General features: G+C 44.4%; 1 protein-coding gene across 1 annotated transcript; it reads left to right on the top strand.

Moving 5' to 3' along the window:
• Positions 1-309: 309 nt before the first annotated feature.
• nod2 (nucleotide-binding oligomerization domain containing 2) lies at positions 310-13,824 on the top strand. Its single transcript, XM_018749670.2, has 10 exons — positions 310-974; positions 1,808-1,931; positions 2,930-4,709; positions 5,901-5,984; positions 6,181-6,264; positions 6,370-6,453; positions 9,396-9,479; positions 10,704-10,787; positions 12,455-12,538; positions 13,355-13,824. The coding sequence occupies exons 1-10, from the start codon at positions 486-488 to the stop codon at positions 13,425-13,427; spliced, it is 2,970 nt and encodes a 989-aa protein (XP_018605186.2). The 5' UTR covers positions 310-485; the 3' UTR covers positions 13,428-13,824.
• The last annotated feature ends 4,465 nt before the right edge of the window (positions 13,825-18,289 follow it).

The raw sequence follows: 18,289 nt of genomic DNA, 5'->3' as shown, positions 1-18,289 counted from the left end.
ACTGGCTTCCATCTAACCAGTCTCTCAAAAAGGCAGAATCAGCATGTGAAGCGCTGAAGAGATTGTGTATTTCTGCATAGTTTCTCCCATTTCAGCTTAAGAGCTCTGCAACAGTGTCGTCAGTGTTGCGCCTGGCCTCTCTGTAGCTTCTCAGCTCTAACCACTATGCCCCCTGGTGATCCATTTACATTTCTTTAGTTTAGTTAGTGCTCTGTCCAAAGAAACATACATGAAGCAAGGTCAGTACAAAAACAGCTATGTAGGACAGACAGAAGTATTATTGTTTGTAATAAATTAGTCTCTTTTGCTGCTGTATGACCCACTGAAATAAAAAACAGGGTGTTAAAACAGTAACTCAGTGATTTGCTGGATTTGTGCCTCCCCAAGGTGCCATGGTAACGGGCCGCGATGCTGTGTGAACTCAAGTGGATAGCTGCGTGGGAGCCTGGTGCCGTGTCTCGATTCCGCCGCCCCGCAGATGAGGGATGAGCGCCGAGCGGTTGCTCCACGTGCAGAGGGAGGGGCTGCTGCGGGCGCTATGCTGCGGGGGTGTGGCTGAGATGCTGGAGAGTGTACTGGACCTGCTGCTGGCCTGGGATGTTCTGCAGTGGGAGGAGTACCAGAGCGTGCGCCCACCTGAGCGGCCCCTCTGCCACAGTGCCAGGGAGCTGCTGGACCTGGTGGGCAGCAAGGGTGAGGTAGCCTGTGGACTGCTGCTGGCTGCTCTGAACCAGGTCCTCGACAAGGCGCAGAAGGCAAGCCTGTCCTTCGGAGCTGGAGGCGGCGGAGGCCAGGGGGTGCCGTGGCCTCTGCCTGCCACCGCTTGTCAGATGCTGCAGATGGAGCGCCCCCGCCTGGTGCGGAGGCTACGTGGCCGCATTGCTGCAATTCTCCAGTCTCTGGTGAAGTCTGGCGATCTCACAGCCTATGAGTGTGATGAGGTGCAGCTTCCGATACACACCCCTTCACAGCAGGCAAGTGTGCTGGTAGAGTTACCTGAATCGCTCTGCATATAGACACAAATGACCCAGAGGTCACCCAGACCACTCTCCTCTCCTCTCCTCTTCTCTCCTCTCCTCTCCCTTGCTGCCAGTTCCCATTTGTGACATGCGGCTTCCTTTTCCAAGTTCCATATTGAGCATTGAATTTGCACTCATGGAATTTTTAATTGGCTGAATTAGTATGGGAGAGGGTGCGGTGGCGCAGTGGGTTGGACCGCAGTCCTGCTCTCCGGTGGGTCTGGGGTTCAAGTCCCGCTTGGGGTGCCTTGCGGCGGACTGGCGTCCCGTCCTGGGTGTGTCCCTTCCCCCTCCAGGCTTACGCCCTGAGTTGCCGGGTTAGGCTCCGGTTCCCCGTGACCCCGTAAGGGACAAGCGGTTCTGAAAATGTGTGTGTGTGAATTAGTATGGGAGGGCATGGTGGTGCAGTGGGCTTGGCCGGGTCCTACTCTCTGGTGGGTTTGGGGCTCGAGTCCTGCTTGGGGTGCCCTGTGATGGACTGGCATCCCATTCTGGGTGGTGTCCTCTCCCCTTCCAGCCCTGCACCCTGTGTTGCTGGGTTAGGGCCCAGGTTGCCGCAACCCAGCTTGAGTCAAGTGGTTTCAACCAGTGTGTGTGTGTGTGTGTGTGTGTGTGTGTGTGTGTGTGTGTGTGTGTGTGTGTGTGTGTGTGTGTGTGTGTGTGTGTGTGTGTGTGTGTGTGTGTGTGTGTGTGTGTGTGTGTGTGTGTGTGTGTGTGTGTGTGTGTGAGAAATATCATGCTTCAGAAGTACAGAAGGAGGCAAATAAATTACCTGTTGTCACATTTAGGCGAGGCGGCTTCTGGACCTGGTGCAGTCGAAAGGTGACTGCGCAGCTAAGACCCTGCTGCGGCTGTTGCAGCAGATGGAGAACTCGTCTATGTCAGAGGACGGTGAGACTGCCCTTCCTGCAGGTACGCCGCAGCCACCCTTGTAATGAAGTCATCTGCAGCTATTTTTCTTAAATTTTTGAAACTGAAAAAGGTATTATGCAGGAAATTCTTTATTTGTACACTTCATCCAGGCATGACCAAATTTATCCGCGGTTACGTGCTTGACTGGCAATTCCAATGTGTCATATACAGATTTTCAAAACTCATTCCGATGAGACAAATGATCCCCCTTGCTGAGCTCCTGCAGTACCACAATAAGGTGCGCAGCTCAGTGTTGGCGCGGTCGCTTTTCCTCAGCACCTAATGCAAATAAAATACATTATTTTAACTAATTTTAATAAAATATTCTTTTGTCTTCTGTATTCAGTTGTATGCTTGTAAATCACTTCAAATATTGCAATTAACTTATTTTTTAACACATCACATTTCATTTTACCTACTATCCCACCACTAGGGACATGAGTGACTGATGGTCTTAATGAGAGGGTGAAGAACGCACCGATTCCATCCAGTTCTGCATTTCAGTTTTATATTATGTATGAGAGCCGTATTTTTGAAAATCATTTTAAATATTTAAATCACCACTTTTCAACAATTCTGATTGCATTTCGCTTTCATTAACCAACTCTTCTATGCCATTTTTTAAATGCGGCTATTTCAGTATGTGGTAATGTGTGCCTGGTCTTGTGTGGATGAACACACACACACAGTTTCTGAACCGCTCGTCCCATACGGGGTCACGGGGAGCCGGAGCCTAAGCCAGCAACTCAGGGCGTAATGCCGGAGGGGGAGGGGACACACCCAGGACGGGACACCAGTCCGTCGCAAGGCACCCCAAGCGGGACTCGAACCCCAGACCCACCGGAGAGCAGGACCCGGTTCAACCCACTGCCCCCCGTGTGTGGATGAACAGTAATCTGATTTTAAAAATCACTCAGGTGTATCACACCTGCAGCAGTAATATTGTATATGGTGTGTATCAGATGAGCCATGTCTCATGTCGTGTCTTCCCCCTGCAGAGGTCTTGCAGTACCACAAAAAGCTGCGCAGCTCTGTGTTGGCACAGTCACTCTTCCTCAGCACCTATGGTGGCACGGGCAGCCTATCCCTGGATGACGTGTACACAGAGGGACTACTGGAGGTGGCGCAGGGCAGTGGAGAGGTCCCGCGACCTCTGGGTTTGGAGGACATATTTGGTCAGGTGGGTACGCTGAATGAGGAGGCTGACACAGTGCTGCTCTCTGGGGAGGCAGGCAGTGGGAAGAGCACCTTGCTGCAGCGGATCCACCTGGTCTGGGCCAGGGGGGAGGCCTTCGAGGACCGGCTACTGCTCTTTGCATTCAGTTGCCGGCGCTTGAGCTCGGAGGAACGGGAGGCGTCCCTCCGGGAGCTGCTGTTCTTGCACTGCTGCTGGCCTGATGGCGACCAGGAGTTAATCTTCCGATACATCTTGGATCACCCACACCATCTGCTGTTCACTTTTGATGGCCTGGATGAGTTCCGGCACTCTTTCTCGGATGAGCGCAGGCTCTGTTGCCCCACGCAGCCAGCCCCTGTGTCCACGCTGCTCTTCAGTCTGCTACAAGGCTCACTGATGCAAGGTGTCTGCAAAGTGGTCACCAGCCGTCCCCAAGCCATGGGCACTCCTCTGCGTTTGTACATCCGCAAAGAAGTCCAACTCAAGGGCTTCTCGCCAGAGGGCATCAGCCACTTCGTGCAGAACCATCACCGTGACCCTGGAGTGAGTGCGCACGTCCTCGACATGCTGCGCAACAACTCGGCTCTTTTTGGCCTGTGCCACATCCCTGTCCTCTGCTGGATTGTGTCCAAGTGCTACAAGGAGCTTCTGGGCAGCAGGGGTGACCGCCCCCGCACCTTCACTGATGTCTACCTCATGATCCTGCAGCACTTCTTTCAGCACCGTTGCCCACAACAACGCACTCTGGGGTCGAGCTGGGAAACGAGTTATGCGGATGTGGCTCTACGCCTTGGTCGCCTGGCTTTGTGGGGCCTCAAGTCTGCCCGCTATGTTTTCTCCAACATGGAGCTGCTGAGATGCAGCATGACAGAGGATGACATCGGCACGGGATTCCTTGTCCACAGTGAGGGTTCCCCCGGCTCAGATGGAAAACACTACGAGTTTCTGCATGTTACCTTGCAGTGCTTCTTCGCAGCTCTATTTGTTGTCCTCGACGACAATGACTCGGAACACTCAGCCATTCCAGAACTCTTCAACATTCAGAAACGGCAGGTGCTCGTCTCCCGCGGCTGCCTCGGTCCCTGCTTGTCCTCTTACTGTGGGCAGGAGGGCGAACCCAAAGGTCATACCGCCAAAGCCGAAAAGACCAATCTGCAAATAACCGCCACCTTTGTATCGGGACTACTGTCCCATCGGCATCGCGGCCTCCTCCTGCAGTCCTGCCCTGCCGCTGCCATCAATAAGCGGTTCCGGGAGGTGGCGAGAGCCTTGTCCCAGGGCCTGAAGAAGCACTTCCGCTCCATCCCACGCCCTGTTGAAGGAGAGAAGAAGAGCATGCATGCCATGCCGGAGTTTGTCTGGCTTATTAAGTGCATCTATGAGACTCAGGATGCATCGATGGCGCGGGCGGCCGTGGCCAAGCTGCGGGTTGAGCACCTGAAGCTCACCTACTGCAACATCGGGCCGGTGGAGTGCAGCGCCCTGGCCTACGTGTTACAGCACCTGCGCTCGCCCGTCGGACTGCAGCTGGACTACAACTCGGTGGGAGATGTTGGGGTGGAGCAGCTGCTGCCCTGTCTCCATATGTGCAGCTCACTTCAGTAAGAGCGGTGGCCTCATGTTTCCTGAACAACAAAGCTGCTTATGATCATAAAGTCTCAGATATAATGCATGTATAATGCACATGCACAATCTTGAGTCTCGCTAGAATGTAAACATCTAAACACCCATGTATAAAATACGTGCTTACATCAGGGAGCATCTCCGCTAAATCTGACTCAGTAGCGCTATAACAAGCCAAAAAAAACCGAAGATAAATTACGTTGAAGTGAACAGGACCAGGGCCACTAGCCATGAATTTGACACCACAGAATTGATTTCATGGCGAGTGACTTTAGAAACTTTCGTTGTGTATAAAGCCCTTACTTTCTGGATGTTCTTTGTTTTATGTAAATAATGTAATAACTCACACTTACTCATTTAGCTGACACTTTTCTCCAAAGCAACTTACATACACCTATTCACCCATGTACACAGCTGGGAAATTTTACTAGAGAGATTTAGAGTAAGTACCTTGCTAAAGGGTACTACAGCTGGAGGGGGGGATTTGAACCAGTAACCCTTGGGTCTAAAGGTAGTAACTTTATTTACTACACTACCAGGTGCCCTTGTGAGCCATAGTCTTCAGTCTAATATTTTCCCCTTTGTTCTGCAACCGCAAGAAAGGTTATAACTTAAAATTAGGAAGATATTCAAATTAAATTCAAATATGCATATCTTTGCATTATTTTTATAAATAATGACACTATAACTGTAAAAGTTGTGTTCTTTCTTGCATCACATTTGTTGCAATGTGACGTTCACGTGGTCAGACTCTGCGTTGTCTCCTGCCAGCTCAGAGCCTGGAATCCTATGTATAATGAACCCTTCAAAAAAATTTAAGAAACTGCTCATGAAGTCTGATATTTTTTGGCACTTCCTTCTTTTTTCATTGATAAACACTTCGGTTATTGTAATGGTCACCATTATTTTCAGTATTACTGATATTGCTGCGGTTCTTGTTTTTACTGGTAAGAATTACTATCAGCCGCTATAGCGCACCTTAGTTAAGGGTAAAACCACAGACCCCCAGTCGAACGGAAGTCACAACCTTTAGATCAGTTCCTTAACCATGGGTGGTCTGCTGCCTTGACCATCATGTAAATGATAAAAACCGTTCACCTGTACTTCGTGTTCCGTGTAATATGCGAGGCATGTGGAAACTGCATTTTATATTCCTTTTGTTCCTTTAGTCTCAGAAACAACAATGTGACGGATGAGGGGGTCCGTAAACTAACCGAGAAGGTTGTACAGTTTGAGAATTTCCTGAAGATTGCGTGAGTATTGCCCGTGATCTATGGTCAAGCTTTAATCACTGTTATTATTAAGAATATTTACAGGCTGGTGTAAGCTGAATTTAGACCAACAGGAGAAGTCAACCTTCTGCTGAAGCTCAAGCAGAATAAACAGATAATATAGTATAAATGGATTTTTTTTTTGGTTGTATACACAGTGGCTGTATGACCTTTGCAGGCTCTTCAATAACAAGCTGACTGATGCCTGCATGCCATACTTTGCTCAACTTCTGAAAGCCAAGCAGAATTTTATCGCCTTAAGGCAAGCAGTTTCATTGAAATTGATAGAGGTTAGAAATATGATTCTTACCTGCTGGTTACTGTTACCTGTGTTCCTTTCGCCTGATTGGTGGGAATCGTGTTACAGGTTGGGAAACAATTATATCACGGCTGTGGGGGCCGAGCTCCTGGCTGAAGGATTGAGAGGACACCGTTCGCTGCAGTTTCTGGGGTGAGCGCTGCCAATTGTGGGGAAAAACGGCATCATATACATCCCTTAGTAATATGACTGAATTTTTTTGAGTGAATTAAGAAGAAACTTATGCAGACTGCAGTCTTGTTTGCCATGCCGTTTCACTAACCTGGGGACTTTCAGTGTACATTGACATTACATTTATTTATTTAGCAGACACTTTTCTCCAAAGCAACTTGCAATGAACTCTATGTAGTGTTATCAGCCCACACACCTTGTTCACCGTGGTACTTACACTGCTAGATACACTACTTATACTGGGTCACTCATCCATACGTCAGTGGAACACACTCTCTCTGTCACTCACGCACTATGGGTGAACCTGAACAGCATGTCTTTGGACTGTGGGAGGAAACCAGAGCACCTGGAGGAAACCCACACAGACAGGACATGCAAACTCCACACAGACTGAGCGGGAATTAAACCCACATCCTCTCACACCACCCAAACACTGAGACATCACCTCTACTTGCTGTGCCACCATGCCGCCATTACCTGACACTTTTCTCCAGAGTGACTTACAATGTTCAGCTATCTACAGTTATTTACCCATTTATGCAGCTGGGTAATTTTACTGGGGCAATTCAGGGTAAGTACCATGCTACCAGGGTAAAGTGGAAATACACTGGCTCCTTATCACACCAACACAAATGTGGCACATTGTTCCGGTCCTAGGTGATTTGCCACAAACCTCAGACAAGCTTTATGTTGTCATTTGAGAGCATTTGCTTCATTCTTCATGACGCCACCTGAAGATGCTCCACGCAAATTGTCGGTGATGTGAAATTTCGCCGTTTGCGAATTACTTTCCATGCAGTGCAACAATGGACTTGCAAACTCCCAGAAATGAGTGTGCATTCTTTCCCAGACATGTGGCCATCGGCAGTCATTCTTTGTAGGTCCTCTGACAGCTCACTTGACCATGACACATTCCCTCTGACTGAGTGTGTTTAAGATGCTATTTTTTAACTACAAAATAATTTCCCGCTTTTTGGTACACTGAAGGCAAATAATAACCAGTTAAATTCAAAGTAAAAAATCTCTGAGTTTATTTGGTAATTGTGATTGCTCTAACCTTCTGATAGCGTTTAAATGAGGACAAGGCTAACGCATGACACACGAACACACACACACACACACACACACACACACACACACACTGGCTGAAGCTGCTTGTCCCGAGCAGGGTCGCGGCGAGCTGGAACCCAACCCGGCAACAGAGGGTGTAAGGCTGGAGGGGGGAGGGGAAACACCCAGGACGGGATGCCAGACTGTCACAAGGCACCCCAAGCGGGACTCAAACCCTACACCCACCAGAGAGCGGGACCCAGCCAAACCCGCTGCGCCACCGCATCCCCCTTTCTGCATGATTTAATATATAAAAAAAAAAATGGAGTTTTCCAGGGGATGTACTTATTTTGATATGATGCTAGCGTAAACACTAAATTCTGTAACAAAGCTCACGTGTAGGACCATCTAGTGTATGGAAGACTTCCGTTGTGCAAAATGTGTTCACTTTGTTGTGTGAAGTCTACTAAATATTTATATAAAATAGTGCCATCATAATAAATAATGCTGTGGACTCTGATGGAAAAAGAATATGCGTTGTGAACAACTGACAATTCGGCTGGATTTGCCATTCTGGCATGATAATACCATAGACGAAATAGAGCCTGCAAATAACTCTGGGAAGTCCAAGCCCTTCATGATCTGTGTGACTCTGGCCAGGTTGAACAGCATTAACCAGAATGTCCTTACATGGTGCAAAAATAAGCTGGTGAGCTTCTTTACCAGGTTACCACCCAGTGAGTCATCTGTGATTTACGTGGCCATGACGTAACATTCGTCTGCCTTTCTTCACTGACTTTCCTCTGTTTCGGCCCCTTTTACTTAAACATCTTCCGCTGTAAACAAACAGATGTGAAGAAAACTAAACCTTTGTGTTCGATCCACTAGCGATCATGTTCAGTAGATGGTCTTTAAAATCATAAATAAGTTGAACATTAACACACTTGTCACTGGAGGAAGTGCATGTTTACAGAACCCGGAGCAACATGGGAAAGAGCTCAGATGTGCAGTCAGTGGCACCACTGATGTTTTATTATTTGATAACTTGAAATGGATGTGAAATATTCATCAGTGTCTGATAAACCATATGATGGTAACAAAATTATAGTTTTGCGCAGTCCATAATTATCTTCCTGTTGTAGTTCTTTCCATCGTAACTTTGACATCTGTGTTCTCCTTTGTACATTGGCCAAAGGTAAAAAAGACCCACTTGGTTAAACATACAGAGTTATAAAATTCTTTTCTGAAACCTTGGTTGCAGGATGATTGTGTGGTTACTCTGGTTTCCTCCCACAGTCAGAAGACATGCTAAATTGCCCCTAGTGTGTCACTGCTCTGTGATGGACTGATGTCCTGTCTGGGGTGTATCCTGCTCCATGTTCTACGTTTCCATGATAGTTTCTGAACCATGGTACCCCTGCATTATTGATGATGGATGGATCAATAAATTTGCAAACCCCTTTGATTAAAACATGTAGTAGTTCTTCCAAAGGTCTGACCATGGGAATACCCTGTTGTGGGTTCTCTCATTGTTTCAACTGACACATTTGTCTGCTTTCTTTCTGTTCCTTTTCTCCCCTCTCATTTGTTTGACCATTTTTGTCTCATCTCAGTGTGGTAATTTTTGTAACTGTATTGATTTTTTGGCATAACTTTATGCAGACTTTCATTGTGAATTTGTTCTTGTTGTTTTATTACTGTGCCCTTTACATCCTTCTGCCTACTGTAAAGATAAGCTTTTGAAGCTTCTTTAAAGCACCTTTTAAAGATGGTCTGTAACATTATTATTATTATTATTATTATTATTATTATTATTATTATTTTTGTTGTTGTGGTTGTCTTCTGCTTCCTAGGCTGTGGGGCAACAAAATAGGAGATAATGGTGTGCAGGCACTGTCCAAGGCCCTGGAGAGCAGCCACAGCCTGGTGTGGCTCAGGTAACTGTAGGGTCTCTCTCAGACCAACTTATTCTCTTCTGACTAGAACAGTAGTAGCTGAGGGGCAGTCATATGTCTGAATAGTGGCCTTGCACTCCAGTAGGTGCTGTATGTGTGATGAGTCTGCTTTGTGGTGTGCTGAACGGGGGTCGCGGTGAGCCAGAGCCTAACCCGGCAACACGGGGCACAAGGGGACACACCCAGGACGGGACACCAGTCCATCGCAAGGCACCCCAAGCGGGACTCAAACCCCAGACCCACCCAAGAGCAGGACCCAGTCAAACCTGCTGCGCCACCGCACCCCCGCTACCCTGGTCATCTGAGTGTTAAATTATCATGTTAAAAGTATCACTGTAGTGTGTTAAAACTTACAGTGACAAACTTATACTTTTAATAAAGTTCCCAGTATGTGAGAGTGAGTACCAGAAAGTGAATCTTTGTGTCCAATACAGTAGTCTTTATGATCATCAAATCTATTTACAGATGTACACAAGAACATTTACTGTATGTTTATATAAGCTCTCTTGGAAGTTAAATTATAAAAATAAGTATAATATTATATAAGAGCTCTTGGAATAAAATTAAAATTAAATTAAATTTAGATCCCTTCTGCTTACAGTAAAGAAAAGAATTTATAACTCAGTTAAAACCAAATGGTGCCTTACTCTTAATAACTAAATTAAAATTCAGCCTGTTCTGCTAAGAGAAGAAGAACAGCCTGGTCTCTGTTGGTGACTCTGAACTGGTCTTTGTGTGTGTGTGTTTGTGTGTGTGATTGCCTGGTGAACCGTTGTCATGTCTTTGGTGTACAGTGCCTTGCTCCCTATGTTTCTGGGATAGAGTGTGAACAGTTAACCCTTCGTGGGACAGGTTGTTGCTGATGACCAATGATCGAATACATATAATAGGCAATATAGGCAACGAGACTGAAACATTTACTCTGAACTTTTAATATTCCCATGACCCTTTGCAACCAGACTGCTTTAGGGCTACGGTGCTCAACACTGAAATATTGCATGACCGTAACCGTAGTATTTAACAAACTTATTTTGTCATCTTGACACCAGGTGCTCTCACTGTTGATAAAGACAACATCAAACTGTAAACATTTACATCTTGAACACTACAATATTAACAAGAGTGCCTTCTGGGCTGCTTTACCACACTGCTACATACTGAATGACACAGCGGTGTGTTGAACTATTGTTCGCTGCTCTTTTTAAGCCTGGTGGACAACGGCGTGGGCAGCGCCGGAGCACGAGCTCTGGCTGACCTCATCAGGAGCAGCCACACTCTGGAAGACCTGTGGTGAGTGTGACGATGGGCCCTTGAATACCTCGACATGTGCATGCGTTGAAAAATAAGTGGTACTTAGTGTGCAGATGGAAAATCTGAACAACTAGAAAGTCCATCACTAGTACTATGCTTGATACCAAACAAAAAACTAACTGTTGTATAAATCAAAGAGACAAGCGGCGCTCCAAGACAAGGAGCCAGCTACTAAATCAAGACAAAACCATCGTATTTTGGATTAATTAAAAGAGAGTGATTCATATACGGGGGGTGCAGTGGGTTGGACCACAGTCCTGCTCTCCAGTGGGTCTGGGGTTCGAGTCCCGCTTGGGGTGCCTTGCGATGGACTGGTGTCCCGTCCTGGGTGTGTCCCCTTACGCCCTTTGTTACTGGGTAGGCTCCGGTTCCCTGCGACCCCGTATGGGACAAGTGGTTCTGAAAGTGTGTGTGTGTGATTCATATACAGTGAGTCCCTGAGTTACAAACTGAACCCAAGAGCTGCTTCATTACTTGAATGTGACAAAGAGCATATGATGGAATTGCTATCAGTTCTATATGCAGCTACTGGAATAATTGACTGTACTTTGAGAACTGCATGTCTGCACCCGTATCTCTCAGCCTCTGTTGGTGAAACACACTTTTGTTTACTGAGTTGTCCTTTGCTTTGGAGGTAGTGTCATCTGAATAAATAAATGTCAACGTCAACTCCTCAGATTGTGAGGCAACAGTGGGGTTTTTCCACACTGTCACTGTGTCTCTGTCCCACTGAACATGGACGGGGGGGTGCGGACCACTCTCCATCTGGTTAGCCGGGATGCCTCGTGCACATGCCTGGCATTTTTTGGGAGACCTGGCAGGAGTATTTACAACACATTGTTCATAAGAATGTGAAATTAACAACCCGACCTCTGCGATTCCATTTTTTACCACAGACATTACATGAAATTTGCCAATACCCAATACAGTTATAATACTGAGAAAAAAGACGATTATAAGAAATATAAAAACTTGTGTAACCACCTCGAAGTGCTGACAACACCTGCATGTCACCTTGGTGCCCGAGGAATTAAGGTGTAAGGTGACGGATTGAAAGCACTTCACTGACAGCTGACTCAAAACTGGTAGATGTCAAAAGCATAGGATCATCTACAGCCATCTCACCTTCTCTTTGCTTCTTTCACACCTTCTCTACTCTTGTGGAAAACTAAAGGCAACACTTGCTATTTGTGATAGCTTTCTGTTGGCGCATTAGATGAAGCTTTGTCATGTGATCTGAATTAGTATGCTAGCTCTCTTTATGAAAAAATAGAAACAGAATACTTCTCAAAGTAGGAGGGGCGTGGTGGCGCGGTGGTGCAGTGGGTTGGACCGGGTCCTGTTCTCCAGTGGGTCTGGGGTTCGAGTCCTGCTCGGGGTGCCTTGCGGTGGACTGGCATCCCGTCCTGGGTGTGTCCCCTCCCCCTCCGGCCTTATGCCCTGTGTTGCCGGGTAGGCTCTGGTTCCCCGCGACCCCGTCTGGGACAAGTGGTTCTGAAAATGTGTGTGTGTGTGTGTGTGTGTGTACTTCTCAAAGTTTATATCGGTGAATAGTTTGTTATGTGAAAACTTATAAGTCGGACAAACTGTGCTGCCCCGAAGTACAATCACACAGTTTTTTCAGCCATGTATTGTGTCTCTTCCAGGTTAACTAAAAACTGCATAACGAGAGAGGGCGTGGAGTACCTGCTTCAGGCCCTGGAGGTAAACAGCAGTTTGAAGTCTATATGGTAAGCCTTCCTGTTGGAGTACATACCTAGAATTTAACTGTAAAGAACCATCGTAAATCTCTGCATAGACTGGTTTTTCAGTCTGCTCTCTCCTATATAAAGACACTCATAGAAATCAGGTGGAGGAATAAGGGAATAAGGGAAATAAAAGAGATACGAAGTTTTAGATTCCATTTACTAATTTGACACACACTTTTCTCAAAAGTGATGTACAAAAAAGTGCATGGGTGGAACTCTTCTCTCTGGCTGATTTTACAGACCTCCTTTCTGTGTCTTAAGATATAGTTACTAACGTGACTCAGCCGAGATATGTGATTTTTTTCACATTTGATATTTACGTTACTTTTGTCCCATCACAATGAGACTGCACCTTGGCGTGGTGTGATGGCTTGTGCGTCTCCGTGACCTAATGAGCTATACAGGTTGGTCCTTTCGGACCTGCAGATCCAATCATACCTGGAAGGTCAAAGGGTAGAGGCCAGACAAAGTCCAGTCTCCTGTCTAGGCTCGGGCAACCTGACAGTATCCAGCCCACACACTCATCCATGATTAATGATCATAATTCTTCAATTTGTGATCGCACTCACTTATGGAAGGTGTGGCAGTAAGCAGAGGTTTTTTATGCCTTAGTAACGCTGATGGATGATGATGATGATGATTACTTTTGTCAGATTTTTACCATTTACTGCACATGCACTACTTTGATAGGAGGCTCCTGTCTTTGTCATTATTACTTACTGTCATATTGAAATAAATTGCTTCATATTACACACGTCCTAAAACATGCCTGGTTAACATTTCTCTCCTCTGACGAAGGCTGGGAGGCAACAGACTGAGTCCAGAGGATGTGGAGGAACTTAAGCGGAGAGACAATCGGCTGATTTTCTGAGTGTAACTGGGGTCAAAGGTGACCCCTCACACCCAGCGTCCCCTTGACAAGTTACCCTTGAGCCCCAAGCACTGTTTACGTGGTTTTAAGAATTGTTCTTAACTTTCCGTTAAGTGTTCATGCAGTTTTCCCAGATTGAGGAAATATCAACAATGGCATAGTTCTGCAATTGGACTGCTGTTATAATTCAATATTTCTCCTTTTAACGGTTTTCATTTCCTTTTGCGAAAAAAGTGTGTGGCGATTACTGGACACTGAACTGTCATTGCAGTGCCATGCAGTACTTGCCTATCCTTTTTTTCACAGTCAAAATTAATGCATAGGATCCTATAAGATCACAGTACATAACTCTCTTTAGAAATCTTTTATAATGTTATCTAGTTCATTTTCATTTATAAACACAGACACAGTATTTGCTTTTGCACACTTTGCTTTAAGGAACTTACTATTTTTATACGATATTTTGAAACTGTATATTTGATATTGTGTAAATTGTGGGCTGGTTGTGTAAACCCCTAAGATGGTTGCTTTTTCTAACAGCATTCTGTATTTTAATTTCATTTGGTGAATAAAACTGGCAAAAAGTATGAAAGCCATACAAAGGCATACCTGCTCTACAATGTCCTTGCTCTGCAGTGTAAAAGAAGATATGGGAGAAGGTCACATCAGTAGTCACTGGACAACACATACATCAGTCCTCTCCTGGCTGGTACAATTTGGTGTACTGCAGGGCGAGGAGCCTGGTGAGACATGTGCATTAAAATTATACAGCTTCACGGTACAGAAAATACTCTATATTGGCTGGCTGGCTGGACGATGGATGGGTGCATTCAATTCAATTCAATTTAATTTATTTTCATAGAGCGCTCTTCTCATGCAGTGACACAGAGCGCTTTAACACAGGCATAAGGCAAGGATGGATGGATGGATGGATGGATGGATGGATGGAAACTATTAATCCCAAAGGCAAATTCACTTTTGTCACAACAGCATACAACATACATACATTTACATACACACAACATATATAGTATGTATATAGGTATACATAGACAATAGACAGCTGGTAGTATAGGGGTTAAAGCAACTGCCTTTGGACCCAAAGGTTGCAGAGTGGAGCCTCACCTCCAACTGTAGTACCCTTGAGCAAGGTACTTACCCTAAATTGCTCCAGTAAAATCACCCAGCTGTATAAATGGGTAAATAACTGTAACCTTAATATTGTAAGTTGCTTTGGAGAAAACCATCAGCTAAATGAGTAAATATACTATGTAAAGTAACCAAAGATTTAAATAAGTGGAAAAATAAGTTAGCAAGTGAATTAAGTACATAAACAAGTTAACAGGGGAATGAATAGGCAAATATATTTGAACATGTTTAAATGTAAGAGAAGGAGGAGTGGACTGAAGTGAGGTGATGGTGGTATAGGGTGTGGTGGGACACAGAGCAAAGTTGCCCCTGGCTCATTAAGAGGGTAATTTTTTGATCTATGGGGTTTGAGTTTTTTTCCATTTGCTTTGTTTTTCTTCTGCTTACTATAAATAAACCTAATCGTCCTCTGGATAATCAACTAAAATCACAACAGAATGAGAGGTTGGTTAAAGCCATGTGTACACCGTCAGGTCTACTTACATATGACTAATAATTGTCACACAGGTTGACTAGAGACAGGAGGTAAGTATAGTGGACCCAATTGCGGGTTGGTTTTATTCTTTCCATGAGGTTCGTAGGACAGGACACAATCAAGGTCAGGGACAGGCGAAGGTCTTCCAGGCATAGACGTCACAACACAGGCAAGCCAAAACTCAGTGGTCAAGGAAAACAGGCGAGGGTCGAAAACCAGGAACAAGAGAACAAAGCAAGCTGCAAAGAACAAGACGAAGACGCTGAAACTGCAAATCCAAAAGGGCATTTGCAAGAATCCGCATCGTCGTGCAGACATGGAGCTCCTTTTATCCCAGGTCTTATCAATTAGCTGCAGGTGTGGCCGCTCTGCTTGTTCCCGGGGGCATGACAATAATAAGTGATTAATAAGACTTTTAAAGAATATTACAGGTCCCTCTACTCCCCCAGGGGTAAGGTTCAATGGATGAATACAACCATACATTGACAGTTATTTATTTATCGTATAATCAAAAACTTCAAAAATCTTCAGCAACATAGGGCAAGCTTTAAGCCATTCGCAGTTAAAGCTAAACTTGTAGGCACTACCTAGCATCTCCGAAGAGGACAGCTCTCTTCTAAACTCACCATTTAGCAATGAAGAGGTCTGGAACACTATTCAGTCAATATTTTCTGGTACAGTACCAGGCCCATATGGTTTCATGTTGATTTCTATAAGAAATTCTGGACTGAATTATGCCCTTTATTTATGTCAATAATAAGTAATATGCTCAGAGGGAGTCATTTGCCCTCTCTCAGAATTCAGCTTCTATTTGTCTAATTTTAAGGAAAGACAAAAATCCATTAGAATGTTCCTCCATTCATCCAGTTAGTTTGCTGAATGTGGATCTGAAAACTGTAAGCAAGACGTTGGTATATATAGGCTTCAGTCTGTCCTCCCAGACATCATTAAACCTAATCAAAATGGAACTCTTGTACACATTCGGCTCTAATACAGTATGTCATGCCTTAAATATTGTAAACTTCATCTCTGGAAAGCAAGAAACGGGTCCAATCATCTCTGTTGATGCCGAAAAGGCATTTGACAGAGTAAAATTGAGTTTCTTATTTGCTGTCCTCGACAGACTTAAAATGGGTAACTTTACAAACCTAATCAAGCTCTCATACTCAAATCCTTAGGGGCAAGTTAACGCAAATGGCTTTCCGTCAGAGAGTTTTTCAGTTGGAAGGGGATGCCAACAAAACCACCCCCTCTCCCACTTATTATTCACTCTTATGATCGAACCCTTAGCTATCTAAAAGTGGAAGCTATTAGGAGCAATTAAGATATCTGGTACTAGGGTAAATGAAGAGGATTTCTCTGTATGCTGATGATGTACTGTTATATGTGAGTCACCCTGAAACATCAGTCCCAGTAATACTAAAAGTGATATCCCACTATGAAAGACTCTAAATTCTACTTGGTGTTTTCTTTTTAAATTGGCAAACTCTAGTTTTAGATGTTTATTTATTTTTGTCACTCTCAATCTCAGTCACCTTCTAGACACCAAGTACTCGCCGCTAAATAAGAAGATTAAAGAGGACCTACCTTCTCGGACTTCTACGTATTTCAATGTTTGGGAGAATTAACACTTTCCAAATGGCTGAGAGAGTTAGAAAGAGAAACTTTATCAACCAAAAGATAAGGGTGGGGCTTCTGTACTGAATATGAGATTTTACTATTGGGCTACACAGAATAAACAAATGACTAATTGGTTCCAGGTTGGCCCACAGTCCCTGTAGGTCAGTATGGAGTCTGCTTTATGCCACCCAAGATCTTTGCCTTTCATTTAAAAATTTCATAAGATCCCATCTTTATCCAAACATTTTGTCATATTTAAAACTCTTCTTGTTTGAAAAGATGTTAAGAAACATCTGGGGATCCTGAACAGTTTATGGTCCAGTCTCCATTGTTTAATATGGCATTATGGTCTCCTATTGCTCTGAACCCAAATCTTCCTCCCAACTATTTGCCAAACTGGGCTCCAGAAATTGATGTCTAATGGGGTGTTGGATATTTCATTTTTATCTGGAGATCAATCACTGGTGAGCATCAACCTTCTAAGAAATAATTTTAACCATACAAACTTCTATAAATACAGTATCTACAACTCTGTCACTGTACTGCTGCCCTAAAAAAGGAGAACAGATTACAGACAGAATTAACAAAATTTAAGAAACAGCTCAATAAAAAACTCCAGGGCCATAATGTCTCCATTATATACTATTGTATGAAGCGCTGGTACTGGCTCTTTTGATGCACTGAGGGAGACTTGAGAACAGTACCTTGACATGTCTTTTAGTCACCAAGATTGAGTTGGTTGGTCTGTCATCTATATGTGCTAAAGTTTTCCCTTGGCATCCAGAAGCAAAACTTCAAATTCATTCACAGAATCTATCTCACTGGAGTGCACCTTTGAGTGCAAAGCAATGGCTCTAACTACTATGCCCTCCCTGACCCTAACAAAGCGATGTTGAATGAAGTGCATTCTATGTATATCCGTGCACAGTATAATTATGAACTAAGTTCCTGTAAATATACAATATAAATGTCACATTGTATCCCAGTACTACTTACGGTCCCGCAGAGATACTAAAAACAACTGCAGGAATTTTCAAAAAGGTATTTGCTAGAATGCAAAAACTCCTGATGCATCATGGGAATGTTTTCTCATACCTCATCCACTTCTGGAGTATTTGACAATGGAAGCTCACAATATACTTAACAAACAATGTCATAAAACAGAATAAAATGAAATAAAGTAATACAGATATCCAAAGAATGTACCAACATCAATGAAGGAAGGAAACCAGAGTTACAGACAGTCTGATGTTCTCTAAATGTTCATCATTCTCCTTCTCTTGCTCATGTGGAAAGTTTAACTGACTGGGAACGCAGAAGGGGTGAAACAGACTAACTGTGAGCTGAAATTAATGTTTCTGGATTTCTGGACTTCCAAAAAAAAAAGACAGAAATAAGAGAAGTGCATGTTTTCACCACTGTATCGATATGATGTATTATTCCATTTCTATATTCAAACTGATACCGTCACTTCTATATTCAGCACAATGTACTATGTCATTTCTGTATTGAACATGATGTTATGTAATTTCAGTATTGAGCAGATTCAGCAGACACAACTCCAGTCTTTGGTACAAGAAACAGCTCGGAGGTGCTCAGAATGGAATGGCTGCAGAGA

Source organism: Scleropages formosus, chromosome 5 (genome assembly GCF_900964775.1).
Source record: "Scleropages formosus chromosome 5, fSclFor1.1, whole genome shotgun sequence".
NCBI lineage: Eukaryota > Metazoa > Chordata > Actinopteri > Osteoglossiformes > Osteoglossidae > Scleropages > Scleropages formosus.
The sequence above is the reverse complement of the archived record's forward strand: the minus strand, read 5'-3'. Positions and strand labels throughout refer to the sequence as shown.

Bases quoted from the DNA above. Each gene is read 5' to 3' on its own strand.
- nod2 (XM_018749670.2), top strand. From the start codon at position 486: ATGAGCGCCGAGCGGTTGCTCCACGTGCAGAGGGAGGGGCTGCTGCGG. The intron at 1,932-2,929 runs GTACGCCGCAGC...TTCCCCCTGCAG, and splicing joins TGAGACTGCCCTTCCTGCAG to AGGTCTTGCAGTACCACAAA. The intron at 12,539-13,354 runs GTAAGCCTTCCT...CCTCTGACGAAG, and splicing joins AGCAGTTTGAAGTCTATATG to GCTGGGAGGCAACAGACTGA.